The sequence below is a fragment of the Brienomyrus brachyistius genome, unplaced genomic scaffold (genome assembly GCF_023856365.1).
Source record: "Brienomyrus brachyistius isolate T26 unplaced genomic scaffold, BBRACH_0.4 scaffold67, whole genome shotgun sequence".
In the NCBI taxonomy this organism is placed as follows: domain Eukaryota; kingdom Metazoa; phylum Chordata; class Actinopteri; order Osteoglossiformes; family Mormyridae; genus Brienomyrus; species Brienomyrus brachyistius.
This window is the reverse complement of record NW_026042342.1, coordinates 1,148,249-1,173,303: the sequence shown is the minus strand read 5'-3', so window position 1 is coordinate 1,173,303 and position 25,055 is coordinate 1,148,249. Positions and strand designations below refer to the sequence as shown.

The 25,055-nt window shown below is 44.3% G+C and overlaps 1 protein-coding gene across 4 annotated transcripts; it reads left to right on the top strand.

Annotated features, from left to right (window-relative positions):
* The first annotated feature begins 798 nt into the window (after positions 1-798).
* On the top strand, positions 799-23,936 carry LOC125725463 (coiled-coil domain-containing protein 85A-like). Of its 4 annotated transcripts, none has more exons than XM_049002395.1 (5): positions 799-1,554; positions 2,599-3,084; positions 3,172-3,601; positions 21,711-21,768; positions 22,166-23,053. In XM_049002395.1, exons 1-5 carry the CDS (start codon positions 1,309-1,311, stop codon positions 22,230-22,232), a joined length of 1,287 nt encoding a protein of 428 aa, XP_048858352.1. In that variant the 5' UTR covers positions 799-1,308; the 3' UTR covers positions 22,233-23,053. The 4 variants fall into 4 exon arrangements, 3 of the variants coding, with proteins under 3 accessions (XP_048858352.1, XP_048858350.1, XP_048858351.1); XR_007387494.1 differs by adding an exon at positions 4,649-4,725 and having other exon boundaries at positions 804-1,554; positions 2,599-3,601; positions 22,975-23,053; XM_049002393.1 differs by having other exon boundaries at positions 804-1,554; positions 2,599-3,601.
* Positions 23,937-25,055: the final 1,119 nt, after the last annotated feature.

The following is a 25,055-nucleotide window of genomic DNA, read 5'->3' as shown; positions in this document are numbered from 1 at the left end:
GCATTTACAGGGTAACCCTTAAATTCATCAGGCTTGACTTGTGCCCAGTTTGGCTAGTTTGGTGGGTTATTGTCTTTCCATTTCCAAATTAAAACTAAATCTTTATTAATGGTAAACAGTGTTGGGCATTTCAGTTCCAGAAACTATAAATCCAGTCCAAGATTTTGTTTCTACCAACCAGTTGAGCATAAAGAGTCACAGTCACAGAGGACTCAGCTAGTTGGGATAAACAAAACCTTGGTCTGGATTTGTACTCTCTGGACCCGAAATTCCCTCCACTGATGGTAAAGTATAGTATAATATATATATTCATTTGTACAATATCCAAAACAATTATACTGGACAAAATAATGACACACAACATAGTTAATCAATGATAAAAACAAAGTTAACTGAAAAAATCTCATAAATTACGTGCTAATGGATTCTCATCACTGAAGCTCAAGGTTCATTTTTCTATTTTACATAAACACTCGCCTGACTTCATTCTTGTGGAACTCTTGATACATAGAGCATCCTGACCTGTTATTTCCGGCATCCCAATTAAACTTCAGTATTTTTGTAGGTAGGTTGTAGGTTGCTACAGATAGTAGTTAACTATGACCAGCGTTTTATGTTAACACAATATAAGCACCTGGTGGGAAAGTTAATTACATCGCAAAAAAAAAAAAAATGCAAATGTTTATTAGCGGTTGGGGAAAATGTGTCGTGTATTCTGTAGGTGGCGCTGGACACCAACCTATCCTAATTTTTTACTTCCCAGCACCACTAACGTATTTGGAGTGCCTTGTCAAAGCAGAGAGAGAGGGGGGGAAGAGAGAGAGGAGAGAGGGGGAGCTCTGTACCATGTAGCAGTCTACTGGCTACTCGGCTGCCGTCACGCCGTCTCCCTGCCCATGTCATCACAGCCAGGGCTGCACCCACCTCAATGCACCGGCGGAGAGGCAGCGCGTGGGGCGGGAGCCATGCACGGCAGCATCCCTCTAAGCAGGGACGCGCTCTTCTCTAGGCGGGGCATGCACAAGTCCTTCTGAACGGCGAACTTCCCAAGGACTATTTATAATGTCATCTATAGAGGAGAAAATCTCAGTCAGGAAATCTCATCATTTTCTCTAAATACGCCGTTGCATTTTGCGTGCTATTTTATCCCCGTTAAACAGGAGCGAAGATGGGTTGCGGAGAGACCATGCCACACGTATGAATCGCACAGTTTCGCCGTCGTAAAACGACTTAGGTTGAGCAAGAGTACAGGTTGACAGCCTTCGCTTAAACATCGTTAGCTTTTGTATCAGCGTTACAATTGTGCTGATGGAGAAACCCACACAACCACAACCTCCGCCACAGCAAGCGATGTCTAACAGTGCAGAAAGTCCGGCGGAAGACATCTCCAAGCTGTCGGACGAGGATCTGCTGAAGTGGAGCAAAGAGGACTTGGTGCGGCGTTTGCGAAGGGCGGAAGCGGAGAAGATGAGCATCATACTGGACCACGGAAACCTGATTCGGGAGGTCAACCGCAGTCTCCAGTTGCACCTTAATGAGATCAGAGGACTGAAGGTGAGCCGCCACACAGAAGCATCATTAGAGGATCCACACAGCAAGACCAAGTAATGCATCGCAATACGCTAAAGATAGATTTAGATAATAGGTGAAAAACTACACTTTAAGAATATCTGCGCAAACCTAATAATGAATTCCAAATCTTCTTAAAATTTCCAAGTTATTTAAGTGAAACGCGTCAACAAGGCAAAAATTTCGATTTGGTCGAGATTTTACAGATCGCGATGGGTGTTGCGTGGCTGCTTACTTGTGAAGAAAAGCTGTGATGTCTGTCAGAATGAAAAGGGCACGGAAGCGCATATCAGAACTATGGACACTAATATATGCTGTACTGAACATTTGCTGCATTACCGTCAGCTACTGCCAAGAACTTGGCTCAGCCTACGCTAGAAGAGCACCTGTTGTCTGTTGGGCAGTTTTTGAATACTGTGATCGGCTTTACCCTTACCTAAATGTAAAGGATCTTAAAATCATGCCAAGAATCATAGCATAATGTGCTAGAATGAAACCCACAAGTTAGTGCTAGAAATGCCTGCTGTAGGAGTTTAGGTTGTGCACGTTCTTTACCTAGCAAAAAGATCAATGCATTATGTAACATTTTCAAATGCTAAGGCTCAGAATAGAAATATATAAATGCTTATTGGGCACTAGCTTCTGTGCCAAGTTACATTATGTATTACATAACAGGACTAATGAGGAGGCTATGAATAAGGCTTAATGTTGTTCCATTGTGGGGGTGATTTGAATGGTTTATGTTCTAAAATGTTTGTTCATTAATGTAAATAGTCAGACTGTGATTAACCAATAAGGATCTCTGACACAAAAGAACAATAATGTCACCCAATCAGCTGACACGAGACAGAAGGTCACAGAGGATGACTGTGAATAAGTCCCGTATATGAAGGGGTGTGAAGGAATGTACTTTTCTGCAAAGGAGCCAGGTAGAATGGGTGGCACAACCTCTCGTGCCACTCCCTCTTGTGGCTTCAAGTCTTCCTCGGATCATTTAATTATATCGCCATCTTGTCTTGTTACGTGCAGGACGTGAACCAGAAACTGCAGGAGGACAACCAGGAGCTGCGTGACCTGTGCTGCTTCCTGGACGACGACCGGCAGAAGGGGAAGCGGGTGTCACGGGAGTGGCAACGCCTCGGGCGCTACAGTTCCAGCATCATGCGCAAGGAGGTGACCCTCTACCTGCAGAAGCTGAAGGAGCTGGAAGTACGCCAGGAGGAGGTGATCAGGGAGAACCTGGAGCTGAAGGAGCTTTGCCTCATGCTGGATGAGGAGAAGGGGCCAGGGGGTATCGGGGGGGTCGGCCCGGGGACGGCGGGCTGCCGCAACTCCATCGACAGCCAGAGCAGTCTGACCGTCCCCGGGGCGGGGCTGTTGCGGGACGTGGGCGACGGCAGCAGCACCTCCAGCGGGGGCAGCACTGACAGCCCTGATCATGTGCATCACAAGCAGCAGCTCCTGATTGCTCCTGTAGGAGGCAGTCCCGAGCATATTCAGAAGGCCAAGGACCTGGTAGGGGGAGTGGGAGAGGGGGTTATCCCAGAGCATCCTGGCAGGCACAGGAGCACCAGTCTCGATTACCCTCTGCCCTTTCCCCAGCCCTCCAGGCCACGTGGTGGCTCCATCTCCAGCCCCGACCACAAGTCCCTGCGGGGACTGAGTCCCGAGAAGCACAGCCTGATCCTGGGCCGTAGGAGCCCGGAGCAGCACCCCAAGCACAGCACAGAGACGCTATCACCAAAGCACCTTCTCGGGTCGGCGCCAGGGAGCCCGGAGCAGTTCCACAAGCACAGAGGGAGCATCAGCAGCAGGTGTGGCAGCCCCGAGCCCAAGCAAGCCCTGGCCGGTGCCACGGAGCTGCTGCACAAGGCCCGCTTAGGTGGGGGCAGCCAGGAGTCGCTCAGGCTGCAGTACGCCAGCAGTCCGGAGCACGTGAAGTTCGGTAGCCCGGGCAGGGAGATGGCGGCGAGGAGGCCGGCCGGAGATGATCTGTCACCCCACCACAGGAGCATCTACAACGGCATGAACGGTGAGGTGGCCTGGCGCTAGGAGCGGCTTCGTAATGCATCGTAAACTTCCCATTTTCTGTATGGACACACACGTGGCCACATGCTCACTCCTAGACACAGGTACAGCGTAGCATTGCCCTGTTATCGTTAGCTCGTATTCAGCAGCAGAAGTACAGTATTTATTTGTCTGTTTTCATTCAACAAGCATTTTAAATTGTGTGCAGTTTTATAAAGTTTATTGGACGCTGCTGTGATGTTAAGGTCGTGTTGCCATGCCATTAAAGTCCATAATTTGGAATTAATTGCTGGAGAAATGCTTTGTGTGGACTTCTTAATTGCTCTAATTGGTCTGGAGTATGATTTACTTCTGTCAGTTTTTACTGTGCTTGTGAGTCGCGATGTAGCTTTAGAGATTCTCCTCAAGGCCATGTATCTAAGGTTAACCTGACTTTCATGTCGAATTATTGTGTAGGTCAATGTCTCCATCTCTGAAGTGGCTTGCGATGGTCTCCAGTGGAGCTGGGGTGATCAGCTGATCCTATCAGGGGGGACACTATGAGCTACTTCAGCTTTTACAAACTACTTTAAAAGTGAAAGGCTCCTGTTCTTGGCTAAATTGTTTGGTTCGTTTTGTACTTTTACTGGTTTGTTTCCTTGATTGAAAGACTCATCCAGTGTCTCACATTAACATTAGTGGCACATGCGTGATTATAGGAGACTGACCAATCAGCACACAGCAAGAACTCAGTGCTAAAGTGAAAGCCAGGTCCTTTTAATTTATGTTGTTGAAATGGTAGTTTACAAACGCCGTCGTACCTCGTACCGTCTCTCCTGACATGGATTAGTTGGTCACCCTAGGTGGAACCATTAGTTGAAGGTGCTTGAATGAAAATATCAAAGTATTTGCCAGGCTTGTGTTTTTTTGTACCCCATGGTGGCTGGTAATGATTTTCAGGAGACACAAATGTGCTGAGTTGCCGACCTGAGTAAAGCCGCGGGATATATTCCTGGAGCGAACCGTTTGCCTTACTTAGCAGAAAAGAAATATATGGGTATCTTGTTTACAGATCACAGGCTGGGTCTGCTAGAGTAACAAGATGCACAGAACAGACACTGACCAAGACGCATCTATTCATACCCCAGGGTCAGTGAGTATCACTCAGGTCTTCAACCCCATCGCTGCCCCAAGCCGGCCTGCATTTTTGTTCCAGCAATAAAGCTAATTAAAGGACTGCATACTTAGTTGAAAATTAAAATCAGGTGTGTAGATGGTAGAACGGAACAAAAATGTGGACTGGATTGGGGGAAGAGGGCATGAGAGCCTAGTTGATAACCTGTAAAAAAACAATATAAATGTAGGTAGATGAGATTTCTCCTGAATTTCAAGAATCATTTTTAAAACAAGGAGTCAGAGTATAAGAATACTGAGCTAACCACTTAACGCTGTTGTAGGGTTTGGTGACGCTGTGATGCTTATGGTATTCCGCTATCGTTTCCCTTAAGTTATCTCTGGTTACTACAGTTACCGGCTGAGTGCCTTGGCAAAGACTGGGTTATAAACTTCGGAAACGGCAAACATTGAATAGACATGTAGAATACTCCTGTTTTGTAAAGAGGTACGACCTGCACCTTTGCTCTATGTCAGGGATGATGTTTTTCTGTCGAGGATTTGAAGCTTTGTGATGATGTGCTGTACTACGCTCCTTTGGAAGCCTGTCAATGATGGCTTATCCCAGAGGAGATTTTGAAGGAATTACTTGGGATTTTTTTTTTTTGGGAAATGTGTAGCCTTTTCTGACTTGATATGATCTCCATGGTCTGTAGAATTCAACAGCAACCGTAAATAAGAGCCCAGATCTTATGTTTTCTTCCAAACGCCTTAAGAGCAGTAAACAGTGTGAGGTATTTCTGAACTGCTTCTCCATGCTTGCATTCTGAGTAGCACATGTGCTTTAATATCTTCCTTTGAACGAATTTAAGCTGGCTGTGGCTCTGGGGCTAAAGCTGTTTTCCAACGAGCCTGTAGCGGGGTAATAGTTCAGGGTCTTAAAATATGTATTTTATTTACGGACCTAATTCACTGAAGAGTATGTCACTTGAAGGAGGTGCGTTTTAGAGGAGCATTTCGACTGCTGTGTGACTGTGTGTGTGGCGGTCCTGCGCCTGGAGGATTCTGGGAAATAGCAGATTCAGAGGTGTGATCATCTCTGTTAGAAGGATCCTTTCTGCGCAGCTACGGGCAGGCGAATCTGCAGCGATTGTCGTTCCCTCGGTTCATGAATTGTGATTACCGTGTCAGATCACGTGACCTCTCCCGAAGGTATATAATCGCCCAGACAGAAAATCTGAGCAGCACCGCGTTCCCAGCTGGGACAGAATTTATCATGGGCTTATTATTACGGCAGAGGGAGGGACGGAGGGAGAGTGAAACCAGAGCACTGTGTGGATCTGCTGCCCAGACGCGACATCCACTTCTGCTGTGCCGGGGGGGGTGACGTAATCGCGCTCTGAAGGTCTGTGGGAGTGGCCCTGTGGAGGTTTAACTCTCCGGGGTCACGCGTGCCCCAGCTGAGCGTGGTCGGCCAGGCTGGCACGGCGGTACAGGCCGTACAGGTGGCTGCTGGGTGGGCTGTAGTACCGCAGCGCTGTATCCCTGCCACAGCTCCGCCGTGACCTTGAGAAATCCTCCGCTTTGATTTGCTCTCTAAATATAGCTCTGCTTCCCTATTGTTTATGCTGAGATTCCCTGTGTCATCCTCCCTATTAATGAAATGAGTGAAAACGATGCATGCTGCCTGTTATGTTCATGATAAATTATAGGATAATAATAGGGCCCAATTTAAGATGTTATTTAAACGTTTAATTCTTGTGCTTTTGTGGTTAATTTCTGGGCTGTTTAGGCTGCCTTGATTTGATATGGAGATCAAAGGTTAATAAATAAAGCAACTTGAGTTGTTGGCTGGAATGTTATTGTTTTTTTGTGAGATCTTGTGACCAGGGTCACGTCAGCTGTCATCTTGCAGTATCTTCTTGTGACCTTCTCCTCAAACTCGCTTTATAGCTAAGCTGGCTTATCTGTCAGAATTTGATTTAGAAGGAATCGGCGCTGAGATCTCTGGTCCTCATTTGGAGTTTTTAAGGTTCTGCACACTCATTTTGTGTTGCATTGAATGATTATGAAAACACTTCTTGTTACTTTTACACCGCAGAAGTATCCATTAATTTGTTGTGTTTGGATATAGGTGTGTGGCTGGTGGTGTAGGCCGATCACACCAGTGCACTTGGTGAGTGGAGCAAAGCAGCCTTTAGCTTGGAACGCTGTACTCACTTAGCTTCTCATGTTGGTCTATTAGATGACCAGCAGATTCATGTTTTAGGGATCTGTTGATGTCAACCCTATTGCCCTGGGCAGTGTTTCCTAATCCGGTGCTCAGGAACCCACAGCTGGTCCACGTTTTTGCTCCAGGAGCTGGGAAGGAGCAAAAACATGGACTGTCTGTGGGTCTCCATGGACCGGATTGGGAAACACTGGTCTAGGGTAACCTGACCAACATGCAGGCAGTCCACTTTGGCTGAAAGACTGCAGTGTGTCGAATCTTCTTGTGACATTACTTCTTGTAAGCAAAATGTTAACCATCCATCCATCCATCCATCCATCCATCCATCACTCCACTACTGCTTATCCAGGGCAGACATACCCAAGATGCTCAGATTCTATCCCAGGAAGCGAGCTACACCTTGAACTAGATCAGTAGTTATCAATCCTGTTCCTGGCGCCTCCACTGCCAGAATGTTTTCATTGCAACCTTTCAACCTGCCACATTCATTATTAGGCTATTAAGGACCATATAAGCTAGGTTAAAGTAGGGTTGGAATGAAGATATTCTTGCGGGGGGGGAGGGGGGGGAGCAGGAACAGGATTAAGAACCACTTGACTAGTTGGTTATTATGTTAGCAAATGGAAGTGTTTTCTAACTGCAATGAGTCAGTGCTTTCCTAGTGAAAGTCCTTTAATATCGATGAATACTGAAGCAGCTCAGGTTCAGCACCTACATCACCTGCCGCCTGTTTCATATTGGGCTACTCCTGTCTTTATGGAGTTTTCTACGTAACATGATACTGCAAATGCACGGAGTAACTAATACTGGGAGATGTGTAGCTTAGCAGCCGCACATGTGTTAGCCACAGGTTTTTGGTTTCCCCTCCATTAGCGCTGTCCTCGGCTTCGTAGCCAATCAGCTAACGGGAGCAAAGAGGAAGAGCAGGCGGTCGGTCGTATCATCGTCATGTGGTGCGAGTGCTTGGAAGGAGGCCTCACTGGCAGCTATGAAATTAGCATGGATAACCATCACGTCACCATCCGAGGCTGCGGACACCGGCGGCCGCTTTGAAAGTAATTTGTTTTTAATCAGGCCAGCCGTCACCTTTGGACCGATTTCTGAGGTGCGCCATTAAATCGGCACGCTAAATTTAAGCACTACAGCAAGGCATGCTGCCTTCTCCTTTCGACGACGCTGCGGTTCAGGTCCGGCCTTCCAGGCTAGTTTTGGGAGAAATCAGGAAGTCCCATAAAACCTGTTACTGTTTTTTAGGAACTAATTTTTGTGGTCCTGTTTTAATCGGCTGGCAGGACAAGCTGTCAGGCTCATAGTATTATCTTTGTAATAATAATAATCCATCCACTTTCTGAAACCGCTTAATCCCAACTGGGGTTGTGGGTACCGGAGCCTATCCCGGGAACGATGGGCGCAGGTAGGAACCAACGCTGGTCAGTCACCAACACACAGCAGGGTGCACACACACGCAGGGCCAATTTGGAACCACCAATCAACCTATACTGCACGCTTTTGGACCTTGGGAGGAAACCGTAGCCCCTGGCGGAAACCCACGCGAATACAGGGACCCGCTGCACCACTGTGCTGCCCAATAATAATAATAATAATAATAATAATAATAATAATAATAATAATAATAATAATAATAATGCTTAATGATGATTATTGTTGTTGTCATTGTTAATATTATTTCCATTGTTGTTGTTTTGTTGTTGTTGCTATTACTAATTATTATCCATGTTACAGGATAATGCAACAGATACTGGCATATCCCATGACCTTGACCAGGATATGCGGTTTAAAGATAAATAAAAAATTTAATAATTTTCTGGGCCCAGAGATAAGTTACATGAATATAAGACCAGATCTCTCAATCTATATACCATATATAATACTTTTTTAATGTTGTGTAAAATGAGTCTTAAACGGCAGCATCAGTTGGATGAATTCAAATATGTGAGCAAACTGTTTACGTTGGGAAAACCCGAAATACAACAAAAGGACACGACAAGAAATGATTACGTGTTCAGGATCACCAGAGTGCAGAAGCTCGCGAATAGAGCGATGATGGTTTTTCATATTGTCCTGCTGTCAGGCTGAAAAACATTCCTCTTTGGAAAAAGGTGCAGAAGAAAAGTAGATTTTATTTTTCTCGGCTAAGATGATTGCAGAGTGAAAATGATGGAAAGTCTGGATGAAATCTTGGGTGATGTTTTAAGAAAGTGCGCCTTGACAGTCCTCAAATAGGACCTCTGGCTTCCCGCTGGATCTGTTGTCTGATTTCAAAAGTCCCTAGAGCCTCTGATCTATGCGCCTTACGTTCTTGTTTCTTCTGCAGAATTGACCATTGTCCTACAAGTTGTCATAACTGAAACGGCTTTCCTGCAGCCCATATCGAGTTTTCGTGCTTTTCTGTGATCATGCAGAAAATGTGACAGTGAGGAATAGGACAACCAGGGAAGCAGAAAAGTCAGCAAGCGGATCAATAAAGAAACAGCCATCGTCTTATTTATCAAACTTCTGTACTGAGGCAAAATGTGGTCCTTTTTCATTTTTTTTAAAATAAAGCCCCAAATGTCTAAAATAAACCCTTTCCACCTTTACCGATGTTGCAGATTTCACATTAACTGTATGTAAAGAGTCACATAGCTCGCTGATTTCATGCCGGTACGAAGGAGTGGCGGTAATTTTCACTGTGGCGTGAGTGTAGGTGTGAATGCCCAGCCCAGGCCTGGCTTATGCTCCTCCATGGCCTCTTGGGAAGTGACATCCTCATTCCCTGAGCTGAGCTAATCTTCTCAAACGACTCTCTGCTCACATTCTTCTGCGGGGCGGATTTCGAGATCGAGGCCCCGCTGTCCTATCCCCGCCCCGCAGATCTGTGGTTAAGGCTGAGCCACACTCTGCTGGATGTGGAAAGGGAGCTTCTGAGCCCAACCTCTGCCCTCCCTGGGGGCTCTCTGACCTCAGCGTGACAGTGCAGAGAAGGCCGGGGCAGAGCCGTGCAGAGATAAGTGCTGATGCATCAGAGCCTGGCGGCCCAGGAGGTGACTTAGAGGTGGAATGGGGAGAGAGAGGAGGGCCTGGTAGGGGGTGTGTGGATGCCCCCGCACCACCGGAACCGGGGACACCGAGCCGGCTAACCCCATGCAGAACAAACACGTTCCACTTTCATCAGAGAGGATGCTGAAGACATCTCCCGGTCACCGTCACTGTTGATCCCGTGCAACGCACATCGCAGGGCAACATTAACCCGGCGATCCGTCGGATATTTTTCAGTGAATTCTGGCCCAGTTTAATGTCATTTTTATTGAACACCCCATCTGCCTCATTAGAATAAGGCGTGACCTCTGCAGAGAGAGACTACCTAAGAATTAGCTGCCCTGGAGAGAAAACCTGCGGGCCGAGCTCAGTCCTCTGCTGCGAAGAATTAAAAAAGATCGCATCCAGAGCCAAATAAAGTGTCTGCTATTCTTAAAGCTATTTTTGTGATCTTGTTTTTGCCCATTTTAATTGCCAAGCCGAAATATTATTCCTTTATTCCACTTTCAAAATCTCCTTTCGGTGTCTTGCTCCATGTCTGCATGGTTGTAAATAGTGCCGTGATAGGATACCTAAGGAATGTGCTAATGGATCCAATTGGACTGTTTGTTTTTAGGGGTGTGGCCAGAATGGAGCAGTCAGCAGACAGAGAGTATGCGTGTGCTGGGGTTCAGCTGCCTGTCCCGGTCATGCGTGACGTGGGTGGTGGGATATTATTATTATTATTATCTGCGATGGGTTGGCACCCCATCCTGGGTTGTCCTCTGCCTTGCGCCTGCACTCTCCGGGACAGGCTCCGGACCCCCATGACCCTGAATAGGACAAGCGGTTTCAGAAAATGGATGGATAGATGAATGGATTATTATTATTATTATTATTATTCACCCAAGACCTTGTCCAGCAGCCTGTATAACTATGATGGATTTCTTGCTAAGCTGGATAACTTGTTTAAGGTACCCCAGTTTAAATGGACTTATTCTTTGAATGCTTACATTTGGCCAGACTACCTTAAATCCGAGAAGTTATCCTGGTAAGCAAGAAATCCTGTTTCGTGCCGGATAAACAGATTGGAAGGTGTAATTATTATTATTATTATTATTATTATTATTCGTAATAATATCTGATGCCTGCGATGGGCTGGCCCCCCATCCTGGGTTGTTCCCTGCCTCGTGCCCATTGCTTCCGGGATAGGCTCCGGACCCCCCACGACCCAGTAGGATAAGCGGTTTGGAAAATGGATGGATGGATAATATCTGATGCATATGTTCATACGTGGACAGGAATGATGGGCAGTTGGCAAGATACCTGGAACGGCGCTGGGGTGCCTTTATGCCATATTCCCGCAGTTACCGTGATGAGGAAATGTCGTACTTCCCGAATGCTTCTTACAAGCTGAGCTGCAGGTGGTGGGGAGCAGGTGAAGAGCGCCGCCCTGCAGCACGTACTGAGGTGCCCTTGCACCGGAGGGAAGTCTCGTGCGCTGCGGCATTTGACGTGCCGAACGTGATGGGGAGCAGCATCCCCAGCGGTGCCCGTGCCCCCGCTCTCTCACTGTGCTTACGCAGAGGGTCTTAACTCCGAGAAAATATGACGAAGGCAACAAACAGGAAAATATAGTAGAAAACAATTCCACAAAAATAAAATTTTGATGAAAGTGCGCTTCATGAAAAGCACTTCTTAAGTTATTGAAATAAGCTGCGTCTTTTTTTATTCCGGCCTGATTTTTTTATTCGGTTGAAGGTGCCAGGAAGGTAAATGGACTGTGGAGTTGGCCCGTTTGAAACTGACAAAAAACATTAGTGATGTGTTCTTTTAAAGACAAGGGGACCTTGCCTTCATCTATTTCCTGTTTGAACTGCTAATAATTGAGTAGCAAAGTGAGGTTTCCAGCAGGTGTGTGTGTAAATCACAGTGACATCAAGCTGCACTGTGTAATATTCAGCCTGACACTCGCTACTGTAAAATCGCAGGTAGGAGATTTCTATGGCAAATTTTGCATGATTTTTGTAAACTGAGCACGAGAGAAACATGTTTTTTTTTAGCTCACTTACACATATACTGCTCAATTTTTGCTCACACTGCAAAAAAATCATAACAAATCAATCAATAAACAAACAGCACTTCATAATGTATCAAAAGCTGTCAATATTTTTTATTCCAATTTTTTTATGTGACATAGATGTTATGCATTATATAGATATAATTATGCATAATGCATAATAAACATGGCTATAATGTGTTATACCTTTTTATGAATAGTTATAGCTGTGTTTATAATACTTTATGAATGCATTATAATGTATTATGAAAGTTATCTATAATGCGTTATGATGACTGCTTTATGTGAAGTGTTACCAACATTTTACTTAGTACTAGATGCATGGTGGTCAATATAATGGAAACAATTAACAATTTATATATCGAGGCCTGAATAAAGTGTAGGGCCACCCTTTGCATACAGAACATCTACAGACTTTCTTAGAATGTTGTCATACATGTTCCGAACTGTATGCAGTACAGATATTAGGCCACTCTTCCGGAAAGTTCTTCCCAGGCTGAAGGTGAGGGCCATCGATTTGCCGATCTGCTTTTCAGAGCTTACCGTAACGGCTCAATGATGTTTCGATCTGGCGATTTTGACTGGAATTTGCTTATTAGTGTGCATCTAGTCCTGCTCTGTGGCCTCATAACCCTTGGCTGTTATTTAGCCATTGCGAGTTTTCGTCGGACCTGATAACTCCCATGAGGTGGCTGCCCACAGCAACAACAGTGGTGGGTGCGATCATCCTTCGTCTTTTCTTAGTCAGAAAGATGCATGAAATGGAGAAAGGTGACTCAGTCCATATCACATTTCCTCCCATTGCTCAGGGGTCCAGATTTCATGCTCCTTACAGCAGGTTACGTCCACTGGATATTTCCAGGATTCCGCACGTCAGTCCTGCCGTAATTCCGGATATGTGAAGCCATGGTTTTCGTTGAGACTGGGTTGCAGAGGTGCTGATTCAGTTTTCTGGTCATTTTAGAGGCCAGAGTATCCTGGCCAGAGTTTGTCTCTTCCTGAATTTCAACTGTTTCTCTTTGGTAATACAGTTTGTCCGTGATTAGCAGAAGCACTCATGATAGCTGAGACGTTCCTCTTGACGCTCACGATAGCTGAGACGTTCCTCGACGTTCATGATAGCTGAGATATTCCTGTTGATGCTCAAATAGTTGCAATGTTCCTCTTGACGCTCATGATAGCTGAGATGTTCCTCTTGACGCTCATGATAGCTGAGATGTTCCTGTTGACGCTCATGATAGCTGAGATGTTCCTCTTGACGCTCATGATAGCTGAGATGTTCCTGTTGACGCTCATGATAGCTGAGATGTTCCTCTTGACGCTCATAATAGCTGAGATGTTCCTCGGCACATTAAATGACTTTTTTTGTGATCGATCCACCTGCAATTTGAGCCTTTTTGTTACTCTGCCACACGTTGTTTTGAAAATGTATCAAAGCGAAGACTGTCTCACTTATATTACGTGCTGCTAACTGGCCATTAATCTGATGCGGTTAATTTTTAAGGGTAGACCTTGGTAGGGTGGTGGTGGGAGGGAGGGGGGGTGTTCACTGCCCATTGAGCTGAAGCTAACTTAGAGGGAGGTTCAGACTTGTACTTTTAGTTACCTGATCAGTCATTAAAATGACTTTTGGGGGTTCATACCCATCATTTTACTACGTGGTTATGTGACCGACCCTTTCTAAAGTTTAATCTGAAATTTAAATTCTGCTTTCTCAGAATTTAAATGACTCTTTTTTATCTTGGTAGAATATATAAAGCCACCTCTGTCCGATTCCTATTGTACAATGTCGACTTTAATTCAGACGAGGAAAGGGAGGGACACAGTGGTAGCATGGTAAAAGGCCAGTGAGCGAATGCATTAGGCATGTAACTGGTGAGGTGGCAGGATCTCTGTGGATGGGTTCGCAGAGAGGATCTACGGAGCGTCCCTGGGGAGCCGCCGCTTCCTTTGTGCTGGAATGAGAGATCGAAGAATTCCTCACGCCTCCTTCTCAGCTCCGGCTTCAGGGTTTCCTGTGGTTATTTTTAACCCGTTTGTCAGATGGAGATGCGATTTCAGCCTCCTCAAATCGGGCCGCGGGACCAAAAGGACACGGCGAAGGGGAAGATGGGTGTAGAGCATCAGCGCGGCGCCAACTGTGGTGGCTGGATCAGGGTCCCATCCAAGCCGAACCAAAAACGATAAAAGCGAAGTAATCCTCAGTTCCTCTACTGTAGCTTTCAGTCGATCTATCACATGCCCATATAGAGTTTTCATAATTTCTCCTGATTTTTTTATGCTTAGCTTCAGGTAGACGCTGGACATCAGGATAGATTTGGTGTGAGAGGAATAAAGTCAGTATTTGTCAAAATATATGAAGTAGATAAGTAAAACTGACTGTTCTCACTGAGGCCTGCACTGTCGTATGCGGTCGTGCTAACATGCCACATTCTGTGACTGGTCATCTCTTTAATGACAATTCTACTGCATATTTGTATTGTTTGCTTGATATTTGCCACAGTTTAGGGCGACAAAGTACACTTAACAGAAATTATAATTCTCGTAAATTAGCGACTTCAGGTGGATTTGAACATCAAATTCGCAAAAATGAGTACCCAGGAAGAGTTGTAAGTGCAGTGGTCTGAGGACGACTGCAGTCACTTCTGCAAGAGCAGCTGTATATACATGCTGAGCGCATTAGCACACCGTGCTGTTCCTGGCTAAATTACAATTCTGTGTGCAGGGTTGCGAGTTTTAGATGAAAAGCATGCATCTGGGTCTGTAAAAGGCACCACTGCGTTGGCCCGCTGTCTACGGGTGATTCTGCGGACTCCGTCTCTCTGTAGGGCTTCTTTTTGGGCGCCTCTACACTTTTGTCCTGCATCTGTCCCTCATAAGTGAATCCCCTCCAGGAATTCCCATTTCTGTCCCGTGGACTGGGATAAATGGAACAAAAGCTGTACAGAGGAGCTCAGAAAATGGCAATAAAAGGTCTAATCGTTTTTTATTTTGCCCTGGGGCTCACAGGTCACTGAGGTCCTCATTCCAAAGATATTTGGAGAGAAACTAATCAGTTTTGGATTTGGTGCTCAGAGTGATGCATGCTGGGACTTCGGTCTGTCCAGATGCCTGTAGGAAGTTCTCCTTTAGGTCTTTGTTATGTGTGTATGTATTATTTATGTGTTTATTATTACAAAGCAGCGCTTATTAGTTGGGGGCCAAAGCCTTTCCTACTATTGCCTTTATGTCTGGAGTGAAGAAAATAACAGATTTGTGTGTTTTCTTTAGGCAAAAAAAATCCACCTCACAGCCTTCTTTCCACTGCTTTGCTGCATTTATATTTGTAGACTGACTCAGTTTTTTTTTTTTAGTATAAGAACATTAATTTTGCGTAAATAGTATGATATTATTTCCGAAACCACCCGCAGACGCCTGGCCACTTTTCAGGGGGTGGGAATATAGCAGCCACCCCGTTGATGATAGAACTGCATCTGAGGGATTTTCCTCTCAGTCCAACACCAGTGACAATCTATTTATAACAAGTTCATGAGTTCAGCATAAATGACATGTGTGAGGCTTACAGTGGGGGCCAGGGAGAGAATCCCCTCCCCCACGCTTCGCTCTGCCACCCTGATATTTGTACGATAACTTGAAATATAGGCCACTCCACTGTAATCCACATGTAATACCAGCTTGTAGTCTACATTCCGTAGTCGGTGGGCTGTGGGAGAGGTTGCCATTTTAGGAGACCCAGGAGGGATGATCGAACGTCAGGCCTGCACTATTCTGCATCCCTCCATGCCCGTGCTCCCTGTGCCAGCCATGAGTCGTGGTTAGCAGCTGTAGTGTTTACCATGCATGTGTGTGCAGCCCCCTGAGGTTTGAGGCTCCCTGTTGGTCACAAACAGTCATTACACTGGGGGAGGTGACTTTCTGATTGGAGTCCCACAAAAAACAAATCTGCCCCTGGCAGTTAGCCAGCTGTGTGTTGGCAGCACCTCCGCACTTGGGGTGCTTCAACCTATTAGGCAGGGTGGAGAGACACTGGCTGAGCAGGTCATTACACAGCAGCAAGCCAGGTGCGGTGACCTGCAGCTCGTTAACATGTGTTAGGCACGCCCCCATCCTGTGTTTAGAGGCATAACGTAAAGCAACCCAGCTGAATGTGTAAATAAGCAATGCATCATGGCAGCTGGAAATATGTATGGTCAGACTCCGAGAGGCAGGGCTCTGCCTGCACTGTGAGCGGGAAGATTTCGAACAGGCTAGTTAAATTGTCTCCCCTGGTCATTAATGTCCATCGCAGTGACACTTCCTGTCTGGACAGGAAGTATGTGTCACTCTTCCTGTCTGGACAGGAAGTGCATGTTGCTCTAGGGTTATTCCTCCAGTAAGATCATCTGTCTCTCTGAGATGGATGAAGGGGCACCTTTGCTGTCCTTATCACTTGTAAGACCTGCCGGGATGTGGGTTTGTGTGTAGGAGGAGAGACAGAGGCAAAGGTTTGGCTGCAGGGCGCTTTGGCTGGCGTCATGGCCTGTAACCCCTGCCTGTATGGGGCTGATGGTGCTCTGCGCTCAGAGAACCTGGAGCAGGGAAATCCCCATGAGATCAGAGTGTGCGAATCAAAGCGTAACCACACGTTGTTATGGCATGTTATGGCATGTTATGGCATGTTATGGCATGTTATGGCATGTTATGGCATGTTATGGCCTTTCAGCTCTGTACGTGGCGTTTAAAGGTCACTTTGATGGTGCAGGAATAAACATGTGGAATACGTCACTCGTAAAAGTCAAGGGGGACAGTAACAGTGTAGCCCTCTGCTGTGTTTGCATGTTCTTCTGGCTGTAGCCGTGAGGTTTTGGCTCCTTTTGTGGTGCCGTTGATCTCCTTGTACGTGTTCCCTGGCAGGACACACTGTGTAGTAAACGCCAGCTCCCAGCGTGTGTTGGCATTATTTTTTAATCAGATGAATAATTGATGATGTAGACTTAAGATGATCTTAGCTGCATTGATTTCAATGACTAAAGCTTTGATAAGTACATGAATAAAAAGGGATAAAACTTTTCATCGCGAAATCTGTGTTTTTCCTTATTACAGCCTGTAAAACCGAGCTTTTCTGCAATGTGCCATTTTCAGCTTTTGCGGTTCATTATAATAATCAGCGATAAAACCAATTAATGAGGTTCACATCATTCACCTTTAATTTTAAAGCATGTAATGATTCAGAGCAAAAGCATATCATACCACTTAGATTTTCACTATTATTAATGGTGTTAAAGGGTGACAAAGGTATTCCCTTGTGAAGAAGCACAGTGAATCAGGTGTGTTTACCTCAGGGGCACTAGTTCCAGCTGAAAGTTGATTGGCCCATGGAGTGTTCCCTCCCCTGTCACTTACTGATACAAAACATATGATTGGCTAATGATTAGGTTGATCCCATCAGTATGAATTATGGCACCCCACTTATGCTCATAGAATTGCTCCTGCAGCTGATGTATTGTAGGGTGTTCATAGCAGGGTGCAATTATATGGCAAATTTCTGGTAATTGGTAATATATATTAGCTATAATCTATGTAACTATGATGAACAAAATTAGCATTACTTAGTAAGAAACTCTCTCACAGATCACTAATGTGCTTACATTTTTACATTTAACGTACTGTATTTAGCAGAAGTTTTTATGTGTAGCAACATACATTTTTGAGAAGTCAAGCAATTGGGATAAGGACCTTGTTCGGAAGCCTAGTGGTGAGATTTGTGTACCAACTCTGGTATTTGACCCAACAACCTTCTGAACACAAGCAGAGAGTCCTAACCTGCCATGCCAAACTCCGCCCCCATATCACTTAAGAGCGCCATCAGGTGTCTGTCTGGGTAACGGGATGGGATCTGAACCAGGTGCGATGCCATCACCTTTTCTGGAATGCAATTTACACCCCGCAAGAAGGACTGAGAAGCACAGCATGGATGGAGAGCTCTGACCAGGGCACTACAGATGCCTTCCGTAAAAGAAGAGATGCAGATGCCTGCCTCTGATGCACATTGTAGTTTTTTTAATTACAAAATATTTTTTCCCAGTTCATTCCCTGCACTGTCTTAATGAACTAACACATGCAAGCTTGCAGTTTTACCCAAGTCATCTCACACACACATACACACACACACACACACACACACACACACACGCACGCACGCACGCACACACAGGCTTGTAATAATTTCTTTATGGGGACTCTCAATTCATTTCTATGGGGAAAACTCTAATCCCAACATGATGATGTTAATACCTACCCAGCCCTAAGCTTAACCATAAGTAACCAAACAAGATATGAGACTTTTGGCATTTTTACGCTTTTGAGTGCATTCCCAGATCTTTGTGGGGACCTGAGAAATGGTCCCCATAATGTCAAAATAATAGGTTTTTATCACATTGTGGGGTCAGAATGTGGGGTATACCTTAACCCCCCCCCACACACACACACACACACACACATACAAACATTTTAAATAAACTATATTCTGAGATTTCATGGAAATGAGGCGGGTATTGGATTAAAGAAAATAGCATTGATTTTTTTTCCTGCATATTAAAATTGGCCTTGGATTTAGATGTCTTGGCCATTCGATAGCAATACTAATGTTACATTTTATTTTAAGGTTCCGTGAGATCACGCCCTTTCCCTTAAGTATGCAGACAATGAGATCACATTTAAGGAGACGTGTTTACATCACCCCAGACTTAAAGCCGCCTAGTACACTTGTGTCTGTGTGTGGGAGAGAGGGTGAGAGAGAGAGAGAGAGAGAGAGAGAGAGAAGAAGAAGAAGAAAAAGAAGCCTGTCCAAGCTGGCACTAAGGGAAGGCAGTTTTCAAAAGAATATTAGCTCTATCACACTCCAGTGTCTTGGTGCTTGTGTCAAATTGATAGATGCTAGTTGAGAATATGGAAGGTGAAGTATATCAGGCAGATAACATGAGTAGAAAAAATGATGAAGTGAGTATGAAAGGGCTCGGAAGGCAGAAGTATGGTAGATGTCACTGGTGTTGATCAACCATTGATTGAAACATGCAAGACAGAATGTTGCCATGGAGACTGAAGACGACTCCAGGTCTTGGGATGCTCTCCTTGGGATGTTTTAAATGCATGTCATCAAATGTCTATACCTTCTGATTAAGAAAGTCTTTTCAGTTAGACAAAAATGGTGATGTCACTGTCGATTACGGCATTATTTAGCCAACTTGTAGTCAATGAAGTAACCAGTGTAAAGACAATTATACCAGAACAATATGGTCCATCTGACGCTGGGTCTACAAATCGTTTATGTAATCCAGTACAAAAATACAGGGGCTTGTAATCGTTGTTATTCAATGAGGTGATAGCTCCACAGCTTTCAAGGTGTAAGTGTAGTAATTATCGATTAGTACATTTTCAGGGAAATATTGAGTGAGGAATGTTTTAAGTGACCCATTATGATATTAATGTTTCAGTTATGCTTTAAATATTTGTATTACAGTTTTGATCCTTGACCTGCAATTCTATCTATAGCATAATATGTGTGTAACTATGTATACTCTGCATGTAGAGTAGTAATAAACAGCCATATATACAAAAGTAAGTACTGTATGCTATATAATCCTGTATAAACGCCCAGTGCTTCTTAGCTGGAAAGGTATTGAGGATGCCATCACCATGAGGTGTGGAGAACTTATTCCTGGCTATTTCTCATCCATCCATGTACAAAACCTGCCTGTCTAATCTGGTTAAGCATGCGGCACATCGCCTCTGACGGAATGCTATGCTATTCCATAGCAGCATTCCTATGGCTGCATGTTCACTCGCACTAAAGGCAAGTCAAAGCCCATCAGCTCATGTGCACCGCACTTTGGTGCGATCGTGTGCATTGGGAGCCGGAAAGTAGAGCAGAAGAGGAGCAAATTGCTTTGGGGATCAACACCTGAGTGTCAACATTGATATGTATTTTTCTCTATAAAATGCGGTTCTTTTTAAGGTATTAAAAATATAAGTTGTGGGTGTAGCGAATGTCTTTCCATTCGATAACTCAACCTTACTCTAAATTTAACATCCTCCCAGCATAAATATATAAGTTTAAGTTGCGTCTGCACAGGAGTGCATCATAAATATATTATAAATTCAGATTGTCTCTGCAATGGTCTCCATTTATAAACCTAAGTTTCCTGTCGGTAATGCAATGCCATTGTAAAGTATTAATTGATGTAAGAGCTAACTGTAAAAGCTGAACTTTTAGCTGAGGTATTTTATTGTTATTTTTGAATTAACCATTACATTATTAATTTGTCTTTGCAGGAGAACTGTTTCATGAATGTAAAAGTGATGAGCACTGTGAATATCTGTATGGTATTGGCCAGGACTTGCTTTGTTATGCTCACCTAGCTATAGCACTGATTAGCAGTCACATTTGCTTCCATAACTGCTTCAAGGATAAATTAGTTGTTCATTCAGAGAAGCTATTTTGTCGTATTCAGCTGTTATTTTTACACTTGTGACCTATTAACAAACTTGGCCATGTTCCGCTGACCTCTCTCATTAACGCGATGTTTTCAGTCGCAGAAATGCCACCGGCTGCATGTTCTTTGCTCATCCCACCGTTCTCTGTAAACTCTACACACTGTAGTGTATGAAAATCCCAGGAGGGCGGCTGTTTCAGAGATGCAGGAACTACCATGACTGGTAGCAACATTCGACACGTTTAAAAGGTCTTAGCCATCCAGATTAGTGATGCACTGATAAGGAAATTTCTGCCAGATACTGGTAGTCAAAGAATTTCCAAAGCTGACACCGATTCTGATACCGATTTTTTGGGACGTTCTGCTTAAATAAATTTAAAGGTACACTCCACCCAAATAAATAAAAAATAAAATTAATTATGTTTCAAAAATATTAAAAGGTATTTGTTTTTTGGTTATAAAACACAAACTCTGGCATGCAACAACAGTCCCAGAGTACTATATTTTAAAGCTGTATACATGTTATATATTCATCATCAAGTGTGATAACCTGGGCAATTTTCTGAGTAAAATCTTTTGATTTTGCACGGTCTACACTGAATTTTCTCCACGGTGAAATGTTTTCCTTAACGAACTAGCGCTATTCGGCGGTACTGCAGGATTTGTTCTTCAGAAACACTTCGAACTCTTCCGTCTCACCTTAAGGTGAGCAATCAAATTTGTGTTGGTGAAATGTTTATTAATAGATAATTCTCTTTAAATTTTTGTCAGAGTGATGTTTGAAAAATGCATTTCTGATGTTATTTTCACTAAAATTAAATAACTCCACCCAGCAGACTCTCCTCTAACTGTTTAGTACTGTACGTGGGTGTGCAAAGCAATATGGGTCACCGTTTTAAATGGTATTATCGGTGGTAAATATCGGTTCATTTTTAACTATTGGTCAATGACGATAGTTGCTATATCGGCCAATACAGATAGTTGACAGTCGGTGCATCTCTACTTCTAATGCTTTGCATACCGGTAACGGAACTTTTTGACTTTGTCTGTGTGCTGTATGTATTCATTTGCAGTCACCCGATTGGCTATTCGAAGGACCAGGTTGTTTGCGCTGACTAGCAGGTTACCTAATAAACCTGCCGCTAAGTGAATTCATTGCTACTTCCCTTTCAATACATACACACAGTGTCTTACTCGCTTGTTTTGATGTCTTATTCCGCAGCTCTGATATCTGCTGGCTGTTGCACCACCAACTGTAGAAGTGTAAAACTTTGGGACAGGTAAGAACTTTCTGGAAAAATCAATAAATTACTATTCCAAAATAATATAGCCGAGTAGTCTAAGCCTGCGTGATAGAGAACATCTGATTTATTTAAAATATCTCAATGTCACGAATCACATGGTGTTCCTAAATTTCTTTAATCTTTTTTAAGTCTCATTTTAAAATAGTAAAGCTCCTGTTGTGTAAAATATTCTTGGAGAAATGTAAAAATAAGATATCAATTAGCCATTAAATAGATTTTAACAAATATGTAGCAATAAAAAAAAAATTGAAAAACAGATTGTGTTGTGATTTGAAATAAAGAGATTGTGAGACAATAAGAGTGGAGAAAAGGATAGAAGACACTACAGGCATGCATTTTTAAAGTATATCAGAACTTTGTTGTATTTTTGTAGATTTCTCATTGGGATGATCAATGAAATGGGAATCAGAATCATGGATGCAGTCATCTCATCTTTCTAGATCATTCTTATCAGAAAACCATAAATCTCACTATGGATTAATTATCACGTACAATTAATCTTTCAAAATATCCATCTTTTAATATATACATGGCTCTGTATGCAAAGGAGTAGCATTTATTAATTGAGAGCTGTGTTACCGGGAACAGTTAGGCAGGTGGTGATTACAGACATTGAAGGGATCTTGGCGAAATGAATAACTGCACACGACAATGAACCTTAAACAGCGTCTGACGTGGAAGAAGCGCCGCACCATCGCCGCCTCAGTCGCAGGGCCGCCTTCCGTGCAGAAGCGAGAGCGAGACGGATGCCGTCTGTTTTCCGTGGCGTGTAATAACCGAGACATGGCAACAGGCTTATGAAGAGCGAGACGGAGGTCACTCTGTCCGTCGCTCTCCTCCTGAATCTGGTGTTAATATTTAATGACTCAAAGGCAGGAAGATGCACACCTCCCCTTTGCTGCTACAGCTTAGAAGTGGGCAGGACTGAGTTAACATGCACATCGATGAAAAATGTCTAGTATCATGACATCCATACAGCACTATTACAGTTAAAGCAGAGGTGGGCTTTCAGTGACCAATCAGAAGATAGAATAGGTGCTTGGCCCCTCCTCCTGGATGAAAGGACGATCTGAAGAATAAAAAAAAAAAATAGACTCCAACTCATTCTTTATTTAATTCCTGTTAATTACTTGCTCATCTTTGTAAAATAGAGTATTTATATTTGTCTTCTGTTCCTTACAGCTTTGACGCATCATCTTGACCATAGTATTGCCCGGCGGCTTGTGACGGAGTGGGGGGGGGGGGGGGGGGGGGGTTGGGGTTGTGGCCTGGAAAGCAGCCATATTACCTCCCCTGCCCACTTGCTCCGAGTGAAAAGAAAAAAAAAATGAATCCCCAACGCTGGATAGTGTCGCCATCGATGGCCGTGCGCTTTTTACAACAGACCGAACCTCCACATCTCTCCCACATTTCAGTTTCTGCATATCGAAGGTCTGGATTTCCAGTCATTCTGAGAGCGTGACTAAATCCCCAAGACTGCCGGGGGATGTGAGCGAGGTCCTCTCTGCCAGCGTATAACAGTGTCCTACCTCTTTAAAGGGAAGAAAAGGAATTTTGCTGAGGAATAATAGCGGGATTTTTCAAAGCGATCAAACCTATTGTTTACAGCTACATGTCAGCAGAAGCGGTCACACGCCGGGCTAATTCGGCTTCAGCTCCCTCCTCCTTGGACATCTTGTACTGTCTGCTGATTGGTCTGCCTGTGGATGCCCCCCCCCCCCCCATCGTGACCGGTGATGAACCAGTAACAACTGAACATTCCACTGTTGCTCTCCTAGGCCTGCACCCCAGCCTATTCTGGTGTGTAAAAATATTTACTATAGAAAATCAAGGGTATTGGACAATACCTGTAACTGTTCCTTTGTTGTTGAGGAGAGCTGTTGGGAAACGTTCCTTTCCAGTACGATAGTCAATAGCTACTTTGTAACTTTTTTTCTGTGATCTTTTTTATTTTTGTTGACAGATGAACAGAAAAAAAAACAACAGAGGTTAAATTCAATTTTATGTTTTTAAATAAAATACAGAGTAGTTTATTGGATTAGTTTTTTAAATATTATAATTATTATTTTTGACTTACAAGTATTATAACAATTATATGAAAGATGTATGTATAGACTAATAAAGTTTAATCTTTATGTAAAATGGTTATGCTTGAAAGACCATTGAATCTCACATGGGTTGAAAACGCTTCCAGGTGCAGAAAATGACGTAATGTTTTATTCATACATTTACTGCTCACTAGAGGATTGTTTTAAATGGGTGTGCTAATGTTTGTGGGGAGGGGGGTGGGTTGCTAACATTCATAGAGCTGCATGTCTAATTCTAGTCCCCCCCCCCCCAAGCTGTTAAGTGTAGTTGGGTCCAGATATAACAAAAAACTACCCTGCTCTTTACCTGCAGATGTTGATCGATGGAATTAGTTAATAATGATTCGACGAGGAGTGGAATTTTAGATATAAAACACACTTTCTGTAAGGGCTGTCATTACTGAATTGATCTGGAACCTGTTTGTAAATGTCTGTGAACGGGGCCCTAATTACCCCCACCTGTCCTGGCGGAGAGTACAGTCCAAACGTAACTCTTGGCCTCCCTTTAGTGCTGTCTAAGAACAGAGAGCGTAGGGCTTAAGGTGTGGCTGTGCTGTGACGTCACGCATGTGCCCATAGGTGCTGAACGAGTCCCATCATCATTACAGAGGTGCCTGATATATCACGTTTATTAAAGTCGGTCCGGCCATGGATACAGCGTGACTCCCGAGCGCAGCCTGCCGTGCTGAGCTTTCTCAAGTACGTTAGCGCAGGTGTGAGGGGTATGCAAATGAGGGGATTACATCAAAGCCTACCCCCTCCCACCTCGCCCCACCCTTATGCGAAAAGTATCCTCTGGGCGCAAGGTGATCTCAGAGCAGTAGCTAGAGGTGGGGGGCTGGGAGGTGTGTGTGTGTGAGTCTGGACCTCCTGGCAGAGGCACCCATGGCAACGGGACAGGATGGGGGGGGGGGAGTGTCGCGGGCTGATTAAGACGTATCACTGGCAGGATCTCCGGAGCAGGTGGGGGGTCCGTGCTGCATTGCAGTCTGTTTCACTCCCTCATGCAAGGTCATGCCGATCAGTCATCGATAGAGCCGTGTATTGCCATACATGCAACCAGTTCACATTCAAACATACACACACATACCCTCCTAAGGTTTTTTCAGGTGTCTAGTTTAATGATGAGCTATGCGAAGGGAGCAGGACGCAGGGGAAGTCCCGGCTTGACGCAGA

Coding starts and splice junctions, on each gene's coding strand:
- LOC125725463 (XM_049002393.1), top strand. CDS start 1,309: ATGGAGAAACCCACACAACCACAACCTCCGCCACAGCAAGCGATGTCT. Junction 3,602..21,710: donor CATCTACAACGGCATGAACG/GTGAGGTGGCCT, acceptor CTTATTCCGCAG/CTCTGATATCTGCTGGCTGT. Junction 21,769..22,165: donor AGTGTAAAACTTTGGGACAG/GTAAGAACTTTC, acceptor GTATTTTTGTAG/ATTTCTCATTGGGATGATCA.